Source organism: Vulpes vulpes, chromosome 16 (assembly GCF_048418805.1).
Source record: "Vulpes vulpes isolate BD-2025 chromosome 16, VulVul3, whole genome shotgun sequence".
Lineage (NCBI taxonomy): Eukaryota > Metazoa > Chordata > Mammalia > Carnivora > Canidae > Vulpes > Vulpes vulpes.
The window spans coordinates 24,974,296-24,989,435 of NC_132795.1; the positions used below are offsets into that span (position 1 = coordinate 24,974,296).

General features: G+C 38.6%; 1 protein-coding gene across 4 annotated transcripts in view; it reads left to right on the plus strand.

Annotated features, from left to right (window-relative positions):
- The window catches only part of HECW2 (HECT, C2 and WW domain containing E3 ubiquitin protein ligase 2), a 357,715-nt gene that overhangs the window by 215,323 nt on the left and 127,252 nt on the right, over positions 1–15,140 (plus strand). For all 4 annotated transcript variants that reach the window (XM_072741976.1, XM_072741975.1, XM_072741977.1 and 1 more), the window contains 3 exons: positions 4,356–4,450; positions 9,369–9,444; positions 13,541–13,710. In XM_072741976.1, the coding sequence (XP_072598077.1) occupies positions 4,356–4,450; positions 9,369–9,444; positions 13,541–13,710 (341 nt within the window). The remainder of the gene's footprint in view (positions 1–4,355; positions 4,451–9,368; positions 9,445–13,540; positions 13,711–15,140) is intronic.

Here is a 15,140-nt window from a genome sequence, read left to right on the forward strand (position 1 = left end):
TGTCATGCTCAGATGTCTCTGTTATTCTAGAGTCTTCTGTAGACTATGGTCATTCATTTATTCATTCATTCAGACCTATTCTTGTCATTCCTTCTATTTATCTGTCCCATCTGTCTCTCCCCCAGGCATCATGAAGTATATATTAAGTGCCAACTTTGTGCCACATGCTATTCTAGGAGCTCACTAAACCCTAGATCAATGAATGAGCTTAGAAATATGAATAAGCATCATAGCTGTGTGCTGAACTGCTCTGTGATCGTTGAGGATAATATCAACAAATATTGCTATTTGTATAAATGATACAGTATTTTCACATATCTTACCTGGGAAGTAGGCAGGATTAGGAACCTGAGCATCAAGAGGCTTGTGTCAGTAAGAGCCTTGTCTCTGATTGGCACTCAGGTTAATTAATATGCTTTCCAGGATGCAGTGCGTTGCCCATACAGAATCTTTATGGATGGCTTTTTTTTTTTTTTTTTGCGGGGGGAGGCAGGTGGTCTGGGCCTCTTATTTATACTGTCAGAGTCTTTGCTTTAAACTTGTCCAGTCCCAAGCCACTTCCCGTCAACATCAGAATGACCTTCTAGTCCCTTGGGTGGGGATTTGGTGCTTTTTATTTTCTATTCTCATACTTCAGGATCCTGTTCATCCTCTAATCCTATTAGGTTTATGCTACCTCCACACTGATGGTGTCTGTCTTTGATTTTCATGACTGTGTATCTGAGCTTGAGCAGAGGAGGGTTTGGCCATCTAGGCTTTATTGGCCCTTGTTAAAGAGAAGATAACTTGCAGTAACATATAAATGATAAGATAGCCTGTCACTGGAAATGTGAGCAGATTTCCTCAAAAGCATGAGGATTAAAATGTGTTTCCTTTTTCCAGTTTGTGGCCTCTGCAAAGAAGATCCTATGAGTAGGAATCAAAATTAAGAACATAATAAAAGCACATAGGGCAATGGTTAAAATTATGTTTTAGGATAAATTGCAGTTAGTTTGATGTTTTTTAAGATTATTCTTTTTAAATAAAAATGCTTAAAGGGGGATCCCTGGGTGGCGCAGCGGTTTGGCGCCTGCCTTTGGCCCAGGGCGCGATCCTGGAGACCCGGGATCGAATCCCACGTCAGGCTCCCGGTGCATGGAGCCTGCTTCTCCCTCTACCTGTGTCTCTGCTTCTCTCTCTCTCTCTCTCTCTCTCTCTCTCTGTGACTATCATGAATAAATTTTAAAAGAAAAAAAAATGCTTGAAGGAAGGACATTTCTGTGCCACCCACTTTATGGCTCAAAATCTTCAACTTTTAGAAACTTGGGAAAACAATTTATTAATGACCGCCTAAGTGAATCTTGTAGCTATTTAAGGTGATGGATGAGATCCCAGTCTTTGAAACAAAAACCATTTCTCGCAGGGCATGGCCTGTAGAATCTTTCTTCAGAGAGGGCTTGAAGTGGGGTTTTATACTAATGCCTAGAGTTAATGTAGCTGAGTTGAGATAGTTTTTAAAAAAATAATTTTTGAATCGGAAGCACGGAAAAAGAGTATAATGTTGAAAAGATACAAAAGGTCAAAGTGAGTATCTCCTCAACTTCATGCCCCAGTCATCAGGGTTCCCTCCCTGAAGATAACCGCTTTTACCAGTCTCCCTTGATCTGTCTGGAACTGTCTTATTCAGATGCAAATCCAGAAACAGACCCATCGCTTTAAAAATGCAACATCAGAATCACACAGTTATGGAAATCCCTTCACTTAGGAGCATGGGTAGGTTCCTAAACTCTTTCAAAGTCCCTCCCTCCTCCCTGACTTCCCCTCCCCACAAAACAGATCCAAGGTGACATCTCACCAGGATCCTCCTCCCTTCTGTAGAGGTGATGGAGCAGGCTCGCTGGTGCTTGGGGGAGGTCCTCACTTGTGTTTATGGAAATGGGGAAGTTAAACATTGAAAAATAAAGGGTTTCCTATGACTTGTCAGCGTTGAAACAGGGCCTGCCAAATCTCTAGTGACTCTCTAAATGAAAGTATCCTGAAGATTACTGCAAGGTGCCAAAATATATTTCCATAATTCATGACTGGCCTCAATCGTTTGGAAGGGACCTCGGAGGGAGGAAGATGCCATTTGGGTGGTACTTTCTTCCTTCCTTCCCAGGCTAGAGCGAGCCCAGCTAATGATAGATCCTTACAGGTTAATGCAAGAAGCCTCACCCTTCTCCTGGCCTGCTGCCCTCTGAGGCAACGTGCTTTTAACAAGGGGATTTTTTTTTAGAGAAAATACTCTTGCTTTTTACAGTCTGAAGGAATATGTACACACACACACACACACACACACACATACACACAAGCACACGTTTATGTATTCCATAATTTGAGGCCAATAGGAGGAGATGTTGGTTGCCACATTGGGCTGTGGAGAAGCCATTCTTGGGTAGGTGGGGTTGTTCACTGCTCCTCAGTCCTCCAGCTCTCTGTTCTTATAGAATACATGTTATTAGTCTTGGAAGGAAGCAAGTGGGAGAGGACGGCTTGCTCAGATCTATGTAGCTCTTATTATTTCAGTAATAACCAAAAGCTTGTGTAAATGTTTGGCAAGGTCAGTTGGAGAGGTGTTCCCAGGCAAGTGAAGTAACAATAAAGCTAGGACTCCTGGTAGGTCATCTTGCTGTTCCTTGAACCCAGCATGCTCATTCCTGCTTCCCTTCTTTTGCTACTCCTCACTCCCGACTGTCTCTGCTCCATTTTTCTCATCTGTAAGTTTGAGTCCAATTTGTTCCATGCAGTCTTTCGGACTGTGTCCTCCCTAATCTCCATGGTCTCTATGCTCTGTTACCTCTCTGCTCTTTCTTTTTAGTACTTGTCTTTTGTATTTTGTCCTGCCTATAATTGTCATCCTAACAGCTACACTATATAATACGTGCTAGACCAGAAACCTTTCTTGGATTCCCTTGCACGGACTGTCTGACATGTGAAGGGTACATGGTTAAAAAAACCTTTTGCTCCATGATGCTAAATACATTGTGAATCACTGCACTGTGATTATCATATATAATGGAAACACTCAATATTTTACCCCATGATAGGGTTAATTTTTTGATCATTAGTATTATGTCATTGATAAGAAAATGGAATATGGTATTGTATTCTTGGTATATAATATTTTTAATCTTATATACATTTCTGAAAGAGAGTTTTGCTTTAATCATTCTATCTTTCTCTTAAAATAAGTAAACCAAATACTCTGTAGGAGGCTGTTTGGTGCAAGGAGGAGGGTCAATGGACTATTAACTTCCTTGGGGAAATACGTCTAGTGGCCCCACTGTAACAACCCAAGTGACTCAGTTGAGATAGGAGCTCCACTCCTATAGGCTGGAACTCTTCCCTGGGGCCTGCCCATCAGCATCATTGCCTATATTACAGGACACCTTGGAAAAAAGGGATCTTGCAGTAGCACTGCAGTGACTCAGATACTCTGTATACAGAGGAACTCTGGTGGCTGTGGGTTCTATCTTTGACACACTTTGGCTTCATGGTCTTTCAAATTGTCATTACTTTTCAAAATCAATAATTAGCATTTGTATTGTTTTTTATCAAGCTCAGATTGTATACACATACACACATGCATACACCTCTGGGGAGAGAGATATATTTCCACATCTCCCTCTCTGTCTCTATCATCTATTCATCTATTCATCTATCCATATGTATATGTCAGTGGTTCCTAAATCTGATCCCTGCCTAGTGGCTGCATTGAAGCCACTTGGAAAATTAAAGTACAGATTCCTTATCACTGCAGAGTCTACTACAGTATTCTTTTTTACTTCATTAGACTGCTTTTTTCTCCCCCCTATTTCCATCGACCATGGCAGTATGTCTGTGTTGTAGAGGTTAGGAGCTAAGGCTTTGGCATGGGGCAGATTGGGTTTGAATCCTGACTCTGTCATTTCCTGTTTGCTTGACCTTCTGCAAGCCTCAGCACTTCTTCTGTACTGTGGGGACAGGCATCTGTGCCTCCCAAGGTTGAAGTGAAGAATAAGTAACAATCAGAGCAGAGACAAAGATGGGGCGGGGGCACGTGTTGGATGGCCTCTGTGAATGGTGGCTGCTTTAAATCATAGCCCTACACTATACATATCATGGTGTGTTGTTTTTGTGCATTATTTTTTCATATATTTGGGATGTTCTTAGAGAATTTCAGAGGACCACATAAAAACAAACAGGAGTTGGTATACTTTTTCTGACTGGAAAAGAAGGGATCATTCAAAGACTCATGAGTAGGATTTTCTGAGAGGTGACAGGGAGGATTTCTTGGCCAATTCCTAAATGACTTGATTCAGTGTTTAAATGATTGTTTTTCTCCAATCAATTTGCAGCGGAGATAAAAATCTGTTTTAAATACTACCACGGCATTAGTGGAGCCCTTCGTGCCACGACCCCCTGCATTACGGTGAAGAACCCTGCTGTGATGGTGAGTGCCCCTCATTGTCGGCTTCCTCAGGAGGACCCCAGGGCCTTGGTTTCTATTTTTGTCTGTGCAGCTCTGGCAGGGTTATGGGGAACAATGAAAAAGGAAATGCATAACAGCATGGGCACCCGTGTTAGGAAAGGAAGTAACTTGGCTGGACTTACCTGGATCTATAATACAAATCAGTGGAAAAATATGATTTGATTTATAACAACTCTGTAAATAGTCCACTCTTCAGAGAACCCATTCATGAAGCAAATTAGTGAGTACCTCATCAAACTTAGTCTTAAACTAAGTCTAAATTTAGTCTAGGTGACTGGTTGGGAGGAAATAGTAGCATTGTATCTTACCTGAGTTTAATTTACATGAGCTGAGTAAAAGGGAAAAATAACAACGTAAGTCATGTGTGGTTCTACCTGCCAGTCTACGTAACAAGCTTTCACCCTAAAGAGTATGATATGGGGATCCTGAGTATGCTATTCCCTCAGAAAGTCTAAGCACCAGATCTGTTCATGCTGAGTTGGGCTCTGGTGCCTAAAGATACAACATTTTTGGTATAGCATGGCCACTCAGTGGAAGTCGATCTCTTCACACGGTCCTCAAGTGAAGAAAGAGATAATTTAATTTAGTTTTGGGGGAAACTGGTTGTGTTCGACTTTTGAAGGAAAGTATGTCCATCTTCAGCATGGTATTCTCCAAAGGATTACTTTTCATAATTTAGTGATTTTTCACTTCATTGACTAATTTTAGAATCTAACAGCTTTGCGGTATATACTCCATTGTACATGGGTGATTGGGTTCAGATGGTTTGGGGAGATTCTTAGAGTCTAAGATATGTAAAGCATTGCAGTTTCTATAAGCCATTAATAAAAATCAGGCCACAAACGTATAGAAGAAGACTATTGATTCCCACAATACGAATCTTTATAACAGTGTGTATGTGCATGTGTGTGTGTTGTGTGTATGTATGCATTTATAGATAAATGCATTTTTGGAAATAGGTAGGTGGCCATGTTGACTCCCCAAAATTTAGAAAGTAATCTCTGCAAATGGCATTTTGAAATTGCCCAGACCCACCAATGCTGTATCATGAAATCTTTCCTTTTCATTTATTTATTCAAACAAATATTCATCAGGTACCTGCTAAGTATGAGGCATGGCACCTACCACCGGGGATGACATGATAAGCCAAAACCCAGTCCTTGCTCTCACATCTGGTGGGGACAAGAGATATTGGCTAAGTTAAACTACATTTATTTGAGTGATAATTACTATGAGAGGGAGTAAAATGGGACTATGACAGCTTATACTAGTAGGATTTATCCAAGTCAAGTAGGTCTTGGTAGGTTTCCTTGAAGAAGGTGGTGTGTTTGCAGGACAATCTGAAGGATGAGTAGGAGTCACTTAGGTGAAGAGGGGGAAGGAAGAACATTTCAGATAGTAGGAGTAGTAGCATAAAGTCTTCAGTATCTGAATATTCATCTCACTTTTGAGTTATATTTGAGTTCCCATGTAGTAAAACATTGTTTAGCATTTAAAAGAATAATCCACATTTACTACACAAGACTTTGAAGGTCATAAGGAGAATAATAATGATTGATTATGAAATCTGTAACATCACATACTAAGCACTGGAATATGCTTTAATTAATATTCTAAAAAGAAAAACTATAAAACTGGAAAACTGAGGTTTTTAAATAATAAAACCTTTGGGAAATTAATATTGCATGAAAGTAGACAGTGGCTTCCAAACATGATTTTCTGGCTTCAGATTTTCTTAGACCTGAGCAGTTTCAGTGATCAGATATCATTGAAGACAGCATTATTTACAGCTTGGTGAACATTGATCTCATCCCATTGATTTTGCATTGAGATTACTGTGTCAAAGCCTGTGGAGAGTTTGGAGATAATTAATTTGCTTCAGACAGGTTTTAGAAAACCTTAAAAGCTTCACAGATACACTTTGGGCCCTCAGAATAACATATTTTGGTTCAAAGGATGACTAATGAAGTTGGTAGTCAATATATTTCTGCCCCAGCTGAGACAATTGGGTCTGTAACCAAAACTGGAAGGCTGTGCCATTTGGACACCTCATGATGCTGTGTTTCTATGATGTGCCACATTGGGCTGTGGCATGATGGTCACCTAGTTATATGACCTGTGTCAAGTTAGTGTCACTGATTGACAACATTGACATTACAGAGCTCTTTAGTATAATTATTCCATGACCATACGCAAACAACAGTCCTGAAAGAAGTAACTGAGCAACTCTGTAGGGAAGGAAATGAGTTGCCATCCTAATCTTACGGCCTCCTCTCTCATATATCCTTTTGCAATGAATCAGGGATTTAAAAAAGTTATGTCTTTTCTGTCATTTGTACTTTGACGTCATTGTCATTCATCAGAGTACACAGTGATATGTGTCTCAGGCAGTTGGAACAGGAAATCCTTTGGCTTGAGGACAGATAAAGGCTAGCATCACTCACTACCATGTATTGTTCCAACACTTGATTGTCGGTGTTGCTTCTGGGTTTTCCTGGAATCAATCTATGGAGTGAGTTTATTTAAAAACCTCTCTCTAAACATTGAGGGCAGATGTGTTTCTTATCATGATGTCCCTGTATCTAGTGGTAATGTGTGGTCTTTCCCGACTTCATTGTCATGAATAATAAAATTGAATTCTTTGAGTACTCAGATGCGCACTTGCCACAGTTGTAGTAATGGACACAATCTGTGAATTCTGTGAGAATTGTTTCACATTAGCCTTTTGTTAGACGGTGGTTTATATTTTTAGAATGAGAATTCAAAGGCATTTTCCTGTGTTTCTGTAATATCTTCTAGCATTTTAAATAGGTTTAAATGAAGACAGACCATGAATCTTTTCCATCTCCTTGAATTCACTTAATATGGGTAGAGACATCAAATTTTTGAAGGGGACACATCTCATTGGGCAGTGTGGTCCATTGGAGGGGAGGCCATGACTTATCAGATGTCTGGCTATACCCAGGACTTGGAGGGGCAGGTTGCTGAATGTCTGTCTCAGGAGCATCCTGTCCTACCTCACAATGTTCATCACTCTATAGCCCAGGGATATGTGTGGTGAAAGCAGGATGAGACGGTGACAGACATCAGTTATCTGGCCAGTTTGCTGCTGTCTCTGTTCCAGGTGAGCTGTGGATGATGAGTCAGAGGGGGAACAGCACATTAGAGTAAAACATACATACTTGTTGAGAGCCAACCCAGAATTATCAAATAGCTAGTTTTATGGGTAAGATGAAATGAAGATACCTGGATGGTACCCTAGTTTATTGCAGATGACATTTGAAAACATCAGGAATCAGTTAAGCACCATACAGAATAGTTTTGATTAAGGTATAGGAAGTAGAAAAGGAAGTAAAAATTTATATTTCAAAATTTGAATGGAATTTATTTTAAAATTGCTTAGCTTTGCTTGGATTAGTGAAAGTTTTGTCTCTTAGCAGTATATGATTTTTTTTAAATTGAAGTATAATTAACCTACAGTGTTATATTAGTTTCAAGTGTACAATATAATGATTCAACAATTCTATACATTACGCGGTGCTCATCATGATAAGTGTGCTCTTTAATCCCTATCTCCCCATCACCTATTTCACCCATTGTCCCCACCCCTCAACCCCAGCTCTCTCCTGGTAACTACCAGTTTGTTGTCTGTAGCATTATACTCTTTAGCTCCATCCCTGTTGCTGCAAATGGCAAGATTCCTTTCTTTTTATGGATGAGTAATATTCTATTGTGTACATCCACCGCATCTTTTTTATACACTTATTTATCAGTGGACATTTGCGCTGCTTCTGTATCTTGGCTGTTGTAAATAATGCTGCTATAAACAAAGGGGTGCATGTATCTTTTCAAATTAGTGTTTTCATTTTCCCTGGGCAAATACCCAGTAGTGTAATTACTGAATCATATGGTAATTCTGTTTTAAATTTTTTGAGGAAGCCACGTACTGTTCTCCACAGTGGCTGCACCAGTTTGCATTTGATGGTGTGTGATTTTTAAAGGAGTTAAGGGAGCACTACAAAAATTAGATGCAAGGGTTTAATCTAAAGTTTAGAATTAAAATGTGGTTTCTATTTCCTAACTATTCAACATTCTACCTTTTACTTCTGTACCTTACAGTATTGTGGACTTCTGTTTTGGAGAAACAGGAAACTCTTTTTTTCTAGTATGTCATAAATTGAGCACTAATTATACATAAATTGAGAGAAAGGCTAGATCTGCTATGTGGTCCGTAAATGACTGCTTTCAAGTGAGATATAATCTCCTTGAGAGCTTTTAGGAGAACCTTTACAATACAGTAACCAGTACAACAGCATTGCCAATTCTCATCATTGCTACTTACAATGCCATGTGCCGTGTACCTTCAGCACAATAAAATAGGAGACTGAAAGGGCAGTGGGACACCCATGCAGTCACTCAGAAATAGTTGGCAAGAGAGCAGAATCCTGCAAAAACATGGATGAGTTTGATATAAATCACCTGTTTAGTTTATTCTAAGTTTTCCTAATAAATCTGTGTTTGATTTTTATCTTAAAGGAATTTGTTAATATAGTAATAGCAACATAAGTACATTTGCTACATACCAACCATATTCTTATCAAAGAAATAAAAGAACGTGAAGCAGGTTGATTCATATCCCAGAGACTTTAGAAGTTCGTGTTGGTTTCATTTGGCGTAAAGGCTAAATTGAGGTATGACTCTTTCATCTCTGAGAATGTGTATTTATGCCTCAATTCCAAGATAGCTTATGAAAAGGCACATATGACAATGCATGTTTACACAAAGAAATCATCATATTTGCAAACATATGTGGCTTCTTAAGAAAGTTGAGTACCATCACGCTCCTGTGAAACTTCCAATATGTGTTTTCCTTCTGCAGATGGGGGCAGAAGGCATGGAAGGAGGTGCTTCTGGAAATCAGCATTCTCGGAAGCTAGTTAGCTTTACGTTGTCAGGTAAGAATGTCTTTAAACCTGATGTTCAGTTTGAAAGTGTATAATTTCAAAGGCACAAGTGGTTATTTTTGGTTATAGATTCTCATATGTGATATATGAAGTAGTTATTTATTTTTTCAGTTATACTTCTGGAAATTCAAGTATATTTCTTACCATTAGATTATTAATATAAACTCAGGGATTATTTCTTCCACCAGATTTTCTGGTGATAAAAAGACTGTAACTCTGTACAGTTACTTTAAAAGAACACTATAATGTGCTCACCCCACTGTAGAACTTTGATCCTTGAAAACAATGTGTGCTTAGCTCTAGAGAAATTTTCTTATCTAGAGAAAGGGAAAAGTTGGAGACTAAGAAAAATAAGCCAAGGGATACTTCTGTTTCTGTGGAGAAATATACATAAAAGTTGGAAAGCTGATAAGACAAACTTTTTTGTTTATTTTCTGGAGACTGAAATACTCTTAATTGCTTGTATGTTTATTTAAAAAGCACCACTTTTCAGATTGTGAGGTGGAACTCATTTGTGTTTTATAAGTTTAATTTAGTTGAAACCAGCTATTCAAAAAAAGAAGAGGAGAAAAAAAATCAGCGTTTTATACCAAAGGGAAATATTTTTTCATAGAACATCAGTTTATACAAACCAAACTCTCACACAAAAAGTGTACACACCTATGCATGTGTATACTGGATTTCAGAGTAAAACAGATTTCATAGGTAGGTCACGGTCAAAAAAGTTTGAAAGCTACTGATTTAAAAAAAATAACTGACACTTATAAAGTCAAGAATGCCTAAGAAAATCCGTATTTGAAACGGACTTTTAAACCAGACAACTGTGCTACGATACATGCAAAATGCCGTCTAACAGAGGTCTGTCACTGTAAGATGTTTTGTTTTCATTTTTCCATGGATGCAGTACTTCTGAAATGTAAATTAGATTCCCTTTTCTTGGCTGCAAAAAGTGTTGTGAATGAAAACTGACATTCTCAAGAGTGAGAGAAAACGGATCTTGAAAACAGACATTTCCATGATGCATAATTACCACATATGATGAAAGTGTGCATAATAGTTCATTGCTGGACTTGGCCTTCAGAGTATCCATTTCTGTTCTAGCATGTTCCTTCCCTGCCATGTGAGATTACTTACTATGAAAGCCTTTTTTGCTATGGTTCTCTGGTGACTCTGAGAAGTCGTAAACGGGTGGCTTATGGTTCAAATTTGGCCAATGAGTATGTTTTGCTTGGAACCCTCAGGCTTTAAAACATATCTAGGTTTTTAGAAGGGCAGACGTACAAGGACCACTGCCAGTAGTACTACTCCCCTACCCTCATTATCTGTGTGTCTCCTCAAAACATCTATTGGCTTTAGACCTTCCTAGTCCTGAGGCTCTGCAGGTATGGAAATCCTTTATTTATAGGTAGGGAACAATTAGCCAACATCCACGGCTCAGAAAATTTAGAGTTTGACCATTCCATGGTTTTCTCAGTTTAGAAGCATTGCCCTAAGCTTTCAGGCGATCAACATCATTCTAAATATGATGTATACATACTGATTTTGACTCGAAGGGATGCTAATTAACTCACCGTAGGAGAATGACCATCTAGAAGTTGAAAAATCCTAGGACATTTTCCTAAAAAAGTAGAAAATAAGCTTTGGGGCACCACCAAATGCTTCTTCTTTAAATATAATTTCCTCCAACATCCCACTTCAATACATGGGGTGGCTGGCTACTTTATAACTGTTTTATTTCCTAATATATTGTCAGATATTTGCAGATGGTGTACAGAAATGGCTAAAAATTATAGAAGATGAAAGATGATAACTGTAATTCTGAAAAATTAATGCAGTTTTAGCAGATTGTCCGTGAATGGTAATATTTATCCATGAGCATTTAAGCACTGTAGATGGCTGCCTGCACATGTTCTACTCTTGATTATCAGTGGTAAGTAGGGACACAAATAATTGAACTCCACATCTAAAACAAAAACTGTTTTGATTGATATCTTAATCTTCTCCAAATAAGACTTTAAACTAGGATATTTCACATGTCATACCTTTGTGACTTTGAGTTTTTTGGTCAATGAGGTTATGTGGACATTCATGAGCAGTAAAATTTATAAAAGACAAAAGGGAGAAGCAAGAGCAGAAATGAGCTGGATAAGGGAACTGAATAATCAGGCTACAAGTAATTGGTAGTTTCTTATATTTATTAATGAAGACTTATTTGTACACTGTTCCTTGTGGAAAAATTTGCTATGAAGGTTAATAGTGACATCTTTTATCACAGTGGCTTAATTTTCTGATGGAATGTTCTTTGTTCAAAGAAGTGCTTTGCATGAATAATTTAGCTCTGTCAGGCTTGTGGCAGTCATTTCTACGCCTTACTCTTCATTTACTGCGAAGAAATCCCTTGTTTAGGGGTAGATTTAATATCTAAAGAGTATTATTATTCTGTCTTTGTGTCTGAGGTGAGCATAATCACAAGAAAAGTAATAAGTATGCAAATTGTGTTTTTCTCTTAAAGCTATTTTTTGCTAAATAAAGCTAAGTGAAAACATGTAGCATTATTAAGTTGATAGTAAGAGGCAGGTGCTGTATTAATAATGACTCTGTAGCTTGTGATGTGCCGGGAGTGGGGCCTGTAAAACTAATGAGCTTACAGCGGCTTCTTGGACATGCCTGTCTAGTTCCTTACTCATCATTCCCTTCTGCCACTGGTTTTTGGATCAAATATCTTACTGCATTTCATGCAGTGTTCTTAACATGAGGGCTTCTTGGTTGAATTTTTCAACCTTTGCTGACATACTAAAACTGCGTCCTGTGCTGCCAGTTAGTTGTCATCAGACAGCACACTAGGCCACAAGTTCTTGTCGGCCATGGGTGAGCCTCTGCCAGGCAGCACTCCCTAGAGAATCTGGTTCTATGGGCGACCCCAGACCAATTCTGTCCTACTTACAAAGACTGTGTTTCAAGAATGGGATTGGGGAGGCGCCTGGGTGGTGCAGTCGGTTGGCATCTGACTACTGCTCTCAGCTCAGGTCTTGATCTCAGGGTCATGAGTTTAGGCTCCATGTTGGGCCCAGCGTGGAGCCTACATTAAAAAAAAAAAATCAATGGGCTTGAGTAGGATGAGTCAGGTGACCTCCTATGATTTAGGATCATTATAAATTACTGATCTCGGTAATCCAAAGGTCTCTGAAGCTTCAGAGGCATCTGCAGAATTTCTTTCTGGACCAGTGGTCAGGACCTCCCTAGACTGATCATAATTGCATCAAGTTACTTAGAAACACTCTGTTATTCCAGAAGCTTTGAGGATCACTTAGCTCTCAGTCCAATCTTATTGAAATTAATGTTCTTAGAAAGATATTAAGGACCCAGCGGATCTGGGCTTATTGCCTGACATGTTTGTATCCCTTAGCCTCTTTATAAAAGTATTACTCTTCATTTACTAGACGTTAGCCAGAAGTTTAGCAGCTCACCTGGTGTGAAATAACAACTAGTGAATCTAAGATGAGTTGTGAGACAGTCATCAAATATGTAAGTTCCTAAACAGTAACTTCTTCATTACTTACTACAGCAGGTGGCATTCAAATTTTAGAAACATTTCTGGTCTCCTTTTCTCCCAATATCCGTTACATTTGTGGAGTATATGTGATATTTTAAATGTGGTGCAACTAAATGAGCGCACTGAAGTTTTACCCCCAATTAAACAGTGGTCTATACTTTCATATATGTATGTAGAAGATTTCATTTTTCTCTCATGAAAGAACATATTAGCATTCTTCTTTTAAAAATAAACTGTTGCCTAAGCATTTCTCTCAAGACATTGTTTGAAAGGCCAGTTGCCAAACCATGTGAAGATGCACATGTTAGAATCAAAATGATTCCCAGGAAAAGTCAGTGTAGGTGCATAAGGTGATGATAAGTGTTTGGCTTCATTTTTGCAGTCTATCAGGAGACCCCTCTCTGCTGGAATTAGGCCTAACTCACTTGTCCTCACCTATCTAAGCCATCATAGTGTGAAAAACTTTGTTAGTGTTTTGCTGTTGTTTAACCCTCTCTCTTCCCCTCACTCCCTCTTCTCTTTCTTTCTTAAAAGATCTTAGAGCAGTTGGGCTAAAGAAAGGGATGTTCTTCAATCCTGACCCTTATCTGAAGATGTCCATCCAGCCAGGGAAGAAGAGCAGCTTCCCCACCTGTGCCCACCATGGGCAGGAGAGAAGGTCTACTATCATCAGTAACACCACTAATCCAATTTGGCACCGAGAGGTAAGATGATCCTCAGGGGTCTTCTACTTGACTCTTAGGAAGCTGGCCACGTCCAGCCTTGTTCTGTGTACCATTGAGCTAACTATGAGCATGGCAAGATAGCTGACAGGTCTTGGGGTTCTGCTAGAAAGAAGGTCCGATGAGAGTGAGAGAGTCCCTTGTAGCCAGGGCCAGGTGTAGGGAAAGCAAATGAGGTACATGACTCAGGGGGCCAAAAGACTCAATAATCAAAATTAATATTTTAATGAAACGTTTTTAAAAAAAATAAAAATCAATGCAAAAGATTCATGAGGAATAAATAAAATTTATTATTATTATTATTATTATTATTAAAATTTAAAATTTTAAGTAAGCACAGCATCAGTAACATTGCCTTGGAAAACCACATTAGAGCCTGAGGCAGAAATAAAAGTCAAATTTTTATGTTTTTGCCCCTGAAACGGATACAACACTGTATGTTAACTAGCTGGAATTATTTTTTTTTTACTTTTTTTTTAACTAGCTGGAATTAAAATGAAAACTTTAAAAGCCCGCTCAATTTTTTATATTTTATTTTAGTGCATATTCAGTACAAATTAAAGGACTTTCTTTCCCTATGGGCTTTGGCAAATGTTTTTTGGATTTCTAGATTTTGGTTAATTAAATAAGTCATCCAAGAAATTGTCATCCTGAGTGAAGCTAGATTGTTGATGTGCTGTGATAGATACTTCAGAGTTCCTCACTGCTACCTTATGCTACCTGTCATCTTAGTGCCCTGCATCACTGAAATCAAGCAAAGGGTTTTCCCATTAGTACTAGGGCAAGTCAAGGAATGAACAGAGACATTGTTTCTCATGTAGTGAACAAAATATGAGCTCTCCAGCCATTTCTCAGATATCCAAGATTTCACATGCTAGTGTTAGAATGGTTCTGGGAAAACCTTGTTGGCATGGGAGTTCTACAGTTAATCAGATCGTTCCCTAAATGTTTAATGACAACAATCTGTTCTAACAATTTTGTAGAAATATTTCCCTGGGGAGGGAGATAATTCAGGGGATCTAAAACCAATTGGAAAAAAAGGTATGGCTATTTGAGCCTTGCCAGCACAGCAAGATGTTTGTTTCTCCTGAGAAATTCTTACGGTTATTTAAATAGATTAAATATTGCATATATTTTTACACCTGGTTTAAAAAAAACTGCTTATGATCTCCAAAGAGTAAATAACACTTAAAGACACACCACTTAATTTAACGTAGTTAGAAGCCTAGAGGACATAACTTGCACCTCACTATGAGCTCTAGAAGGAACATAGTGGATATAGGAATGATAACTTCCTTTTCCTTATCATTTTATATCTACAAAGTTCTTAATCATGTTATCAGTGTAGGCCTAATAAGGGGGCATAAGTGATGAGCTCATCATCTATTTGTTGATTAAGAAACTGAAGCTTG